We start from the raw sequence: 5745 nt of genomic DNA, 5'->3' as shown, positions 1-5745 counted from the left end.
ATTATTGTAAGGGTGAGGGATTATGGGAGTTAGTTCCTAACTTACGTTAGAGTTGTAACCTGAAGTTGCTTGTGTAGTGAAATGAATGTAGGTCGTGGTTTTTAATTCCTTGAGCAAAGAGTATTCCACGGTAAAATCTTGCCTTCTGTACTTATTGCATTGCATAAGGGAACTGGTACTCAACTAGGTCCCTCATACATTATTTAGTGGACGCATAGCCAATAACAATATTATACTTTAGGTTTCCAACAATGATTCAAGAATACAGTTATCTCCACAAGTTAGGGTTTTGTGATGCAAGGTACGCTTAGAGCTCAAACTGAACTACAATTATTTAATTAGTTAGAACAATAGTTCGTATTAGTTGATAGAACCGCCACGAAAAATTTGGATTAACTACGATGGTTAATAATTAAGAGAATAAAATATAGGATTTTTTAAGTTGAGAATAAGTATGAAACTTCAGAATTTGTACAAAATTTTTTGTAAAAAAGGTTGTGCCCACCCATGAAGGATGGACATTTTTTAGGAAGATGATGTAGGTTATTTAGGCTTTAATTTGTTATTTTCAGTTTTGGCATGAGGTAAGTTAGGCTTGAATCATGTGTTGTTGATTTAGCCTTCTTGTCGGAGTATATTGTCTAGATTGATATATTGCGCGCTTCCTAGTCAAAGCATATACGTGTTGAACCTTTTGAATATCTAACTCTTGGGAAAGTGAGATGAAGGTAGGAGCCCCTTTATTCGTGTTGACACTTGAGTGTTCTAGTCGTTAGAAATCCCCGTGAGGGCTATGTTGTTCTTACTTGGGTGAAGATGTATTTTTATCTTTCCCGGGTCGTTTAGTACAAAGAAAGCTCTACTTCGTGATTTGGCTCGTAGGGAGTTGGTTGGAGTCTCAGATGTTGTGGCCATAGGTATTCTCACTATTTGTTCTCTTGATGCGTAGTCGTTCATCGATCCAGGTTCGAAATCCTTCTTATGTGACTTTGTACTTTACCCTTGATTTAGGTAGGGAGCTCGAACAATTGTTGGCACCCTTTTTCTATGAATACCCCTGTTAGTGTCCTTGTTATCGCTTGTAGAATATATATATATATATATATATATATATATATATATATATATATATATATATATATAGACTGCGTCGTTGTAGTTAAGGGTCGTGAGATTACTTTTGATGTGTTTGAATTAGAAATTATGAATTGTCATGTGATTTTTGGGGATAAACTAGTTTTCCGAGTGTTATGAAACTCTAGATTGTCAATCAGAAACAATTAGGCTTGAATTTGCTGAGGGACCCGTTATAGAGTGAAAAAGTGATATTGTTAAAACATCGGGCTAGACTTATGTCGCATCTTAAGACTTGCGGGATGAACTCGAAAGGGGCGTAGTTCTATCTAGTTATCATAGTGTTACTCAAGCCGTGTTACCTTAAATTCCGGACAATGAGGCTATAATGGTTACTAGCCCACTGCCCGGTGGCGACCAAACCACTACATCTGAGGCACTTGCATCTACCGAGGCTGCTGGAGTCGTTCCGATTTCTCCTACTCCTTCATTGAGGTCCGATAACCTGGACGACATGTTCTCGGATATCCCTCCTGCAATCGGGGAAGCAGCTGGGTTCGGACACCTTCCTATTCCTCAAGCCACTAAGGCGGCTAGCCGGTCCACTGAAATAGGTGCGAGGGACTCCCTTGAAGGTATTTTCCTGGCCCCCAGTGTAGAACCGAGAAGGACGAGATCGGCCGTGATCACCATACCCGAGGATTGTAGCTTTTTATCCCGCCCTGTGGGAGTAGCAAGCTATCTAAGGCCTCTTATTTCGGATTTGGATAAGAGGAAAATGGTCGGGGTTCCTTGGCAGTGCCTTATAAATGAAGGCATGCATGCAGGCAACCGGGTAAACTTTATGCTCGTCTTTCTATAATATTGATGTACGATTTTCAACTCTCGTTTATTCAATTTCTTAACTCGATTTGCTTCTTCTTCTGCAGAGTGTTGTGCTCGTTAATGAGGTCTTTGTCCGTGCCCAACACGAGTTTGATGACTTAAAGGGCCAGCTGGAAGCCCAGGGCTGAGAAACGGAGACGTTCCAACTCCTCCTGCAGGAGAAAGAAGATCAGCTGAGCTGGGCCGCTGCTCTTCCCAACCTTCAATCGAAGCTCGAAGCGGCAAAGGCCGAAAACCTTTGCTTGAAGGCCGAGTTGGCCAATATGGTTGAAAAGAACCTGCTCCTTGAGGCGGATAATGCCGGTTTTAATCGAGACAATGCCAATTTTATTACGAGGCTTGGTGAACTTGAGGCCACTATTTCCCAACTTCGGAGTGAACTTGACTCGGTCAAAGCTGATGCTGTGGAGATGGCAGAAAGGCATCACCAACTTGAATCTGACTGTGCTAATGACAAGGAGAAGCTGAGGGTGGCCGAGCAGAAAGCCAAGACTCGAGCTCGGATTAGTGACGAGCTCAAGAGCAAGCTCGAGGAGGCTACAGAGGCCAATGATGTGCTTCAGGCTGAGTTTGAATCGGCTAATCAAATTCGAATAGCTCTTCTTAAAGAGAGATCCGAACTAGAGGCTGAATTGAAAAAAACTGAGGCCGACCTAGAAGAGTCTCTTAAAGACATGGAGACTGTCGAGGCTCGTTCTACGATTCTGATCAAGTATGAGTGGTGAAAATCCCGGAGGGTTACCCTCGAACAGGTTGAAAAAGGGTTAAGGGACCTCCAGGCCCGAATACTCGAAGCCAAAGAAATCGAGGAGAGGGCCAAGAAATCTCTCGATACTGATTCTGAAGATTCCGAGCAAACGGTTTTCAAGAACTCCGGTTCTAACCATACCGGGTAAATCAGGGCCTGTATGAGCCTTTATTTTGTTTTTGTTTTTGACTTGTGTGAAAAGTCCAAATGTAAATATTTAGTTTATATATGAAATACGTATTTTCCTTTTGACTTAGTTTTCTTCATTCTCTTATCCGAATGTACGTTATGACATTTGCCTTAATCGTTTGTCTCGTAAGGAATAATCAAAGGTTCGCTACTTCTGTTGTCCGAATTGCGGCTGTCTTAACTCATTGAGTATTGGTTTTTATTTCGTTGGGTAGGTTTTTGATCGAGGATTTTATCGAATGATTTGCCCGAGGGGCTTATTTATGCTTCGTGAATTCAGACGTCTCCGAATCACGTTGGGCATTTCGGGTCGAGGTTTTTAAATCATTTAAACCTTTTTCGACCGTTTACGTATAATAGATTAGGTTCGGATACCTGAATCCTTGCCTTTGTCAAGTTTTGAGACGGCAGTCCCCACTCGAGGGTGTTAAAAGATTTTGGGCTTGGTTCATCTCAACCTTGCTGCCTTTGCAGAATTTTGATAATAATTCCCGGTATAGGGTTTTTAATACAAAGACGTGTCCGAGACGTATACTTTCATAACGCTCTTTTATATAGCCAGTGTTTGTACGTACATAAAATGAGGATTTCATCTGTTTCCTTCTGTTTTTGCTATAGCAAATACTAACTGGACACGATTCGTTTTTGATCGTTTGGTCCTTACATCGAAACCTAACACAGAAGGTCCGGGTTTACACAAGAATAAGAGACATAAAATTTTGAAGACCTTTCCGGGATAGCACTTAATAGTGTTTCTTCATCTGCTTTGGTGAGTTGAACTCATTCTACCTTTCCGGGATAGGCCTCGATGTGGGTATGATAGTCCCCTAGTGTTTATCCGAGCAGCATGATCGGGTAAGCACTATTAAGTCCCCACTCGATGGGCAGACCCTCCATTTTTGGGTACTTTGCCTTGTTTTCATAAAGTAACACGCTGTACTTGTTGCCTCGTTAAAAAACCTTGTCGGAAAACCCACTTCGGGACAAAACCGTACTAAGGAAAAGAGTGCAACACGTGTTTTCAGACCTAACTTCATTCGGTACTACTTCTGCAAAAAAGGATAGGTTAATAAAAGATGATCACAAGGGTAGGCATCCATACCTTAGCAATAGTATTTTTTTCAAATGAGCCACATTCCAGTTATTGCACAAATGTTGTCCGTCCATAGATTTCAGTTGGTACGATCCTTTGCCCGTTACTTCGGTTATCGACCCTTCCCAGTTCGGACCCAACTTCCTGTTATTGGGATTCTTGGTGTTCAAAGTAACTTTCTGAAGTACCAAGTTCCCAACTCGGAAATGTCAAAGATTGGCCTTCCGGTTGTAGTACCTCCATTCTTTATTTTTGAGCCGCTAAACGGACCAACGCAGTTTCGCGTAGTTCGTCCTCCAGGTTGAGTTTTACAGCCATAGCCTTCTCGTTTGACCCGCTAGTGACGTATTTGAACTGGAGGCTCGGTTCGCCAACTTTTACGGGAATCAGAGCTTCGACCCTGTAGACCAACGAGAAAGGTGTTTCTCCCGTGCTTGATTTTGACGTAGTTCTGTAAGCCCATAATACCTCCGGCAGCACTTCCCTCCATTTATGTTTCGATGTTTCAAGTCTTTTCCTTAGATTTTTAATTATTGTTTTGTTCGTGGATTCCCCTTGTCTGTTTGCACTCGAGTGATACGGAGTCGATACTATCTTCTTGATCTTCAACCCTTCGAGAAAATTATTGACCTTGCTGCCAACGAACTAAGGGCCGTTATCACAAGTTATTTTAGCCGGGATGCTGAAATGACAGATAATATGATCCCATATGAAGTCAATAACCTCCTTTTCTCTAATCTTTTCGAAGGCCTGCGCTTCAACCCATTTTGAGAAGTAGTCAGTCATAAACAGAATGAAGCGAGCCTTACCTGGTACCCATGGCAGAGGACCGACGATGTCCATTCCCCACTTCATGAACGGCCGAGGTGATATCACCAGGTGCAGCAACTCCCCGGGTTGATGAATCATCGGGCATGCATTTGACACCCGTCACATTTTCGGACAAAATTCTTCGCATCATCCTCCATCCGGCTCCAGTAATAACTGGCTCTGATAATTTTTTAAACCAAGGCTTCCGGACCGGAGTGATTACCGCAGGTACCCTCGTGGACTTCTCTCATCACATAATCTGTTTCTCCAGGACCCAGACACTTGGCCAGAGCTCCGAAGAAAGACCGTCGATACAATTGACCGTCTATTAAGCAGGACCGAGCAGCTTTGGTCAGGAGTGATTGTGATTCTTTTGGGTCGCTCTGGAGCTTCCCATCTTGCAAGTAGTCAATGTATCTGTTGCGCCAATCTCAAGTTAGACCCGTGTAGATTGTCCGACCCGCTACGGGGCCCTGCGGGCGGGGAAACTCCGAACCGCCCCCTGACACTGCTCCGTTAAATATGTCCTAATTATGAGAACTATCATCAAAAAATATTTACTTATATAAACATAAACCCCGCCCCTCAAAAAAATATATATACATGCTATCCATGGGGCCCCCGAGACCCTACCCCACCTACGTATCTACGAGCCTCCACAAAAACAGCATACGGGAGGGGCCGAGTGTGCCCCAAAAAACTGTACACAAAATAATGTCCCCAAAAAGCCCTCCCGGGAGGGCTCCCAAAATTGCGGCCTTTTCCCCACTCGCCCTTTGTCTACTGGGAGAAACGCGTCCGAAAAGGCTCGTCGAATATTTCGAGTATGTAAGACAGAATGAAATAAAATAATAGGAAATCATATTGGCACAGAGGACTTAACCTTCGGCAGTATCTTATACATATATTACACGTGCTATCATTAAACTTTAGTGTATACCTCGTC

At 42.9% G+C, this 5745-nt stretch overlaps 1 protein-coding gene across 1 annotated transcript; it reads left to right on the top strand.

Annotated features, from left to right (window-relative positions):
* The first annotated feature begins 2222 nt into the window (after positions 1 to 2222).
* Positions 2223 to 2684, top strand: LOC132066431 (uncharacterized). The gene has a single exon (XM_059459744.1). The coding sequence runs from the start codon at positions 2223 to 2225 to the stop codon at positions 2682 to 2684; it is 462 nt and encodes a 153-aa protein (XP_059315727.1).
* The last annotated feature ends 3061 nt before the right edge of the window (positions 2685 to 5745 follow it).

Source organism: Lycium ferocissimum, chromosome 8 (assembly GCF_029784015.1).
Source record: "Lycium ferocissimum isolate CSIRO_LF1 chromosome 8, AGI_CSIRO_Lferr_CH_V1, whole genome shotgun sequence".
NCBI classification, from domain to species: domain Eukaryota; kingdom Viridiplantae; phylum Streptophyta; class Magnoliopsida; order Solanales; family Solanaceae; genus Lycium; species Lycium ferocissimum.
The sequence above is the reverse complement of the archived record's forward strand: the minus strand, read 5'-3'. Positions and strand labels throughout refer to the sequence as shown.

Coding starts and splice junctions, on each gene's coding strand:
- LOC132066431 (XM_059459744.1), top strand. CDS start 2,223: ATGGTTGAAAAGAACCTGCTCCTTGAGGCGGATAATGCCGGTTTTAAT.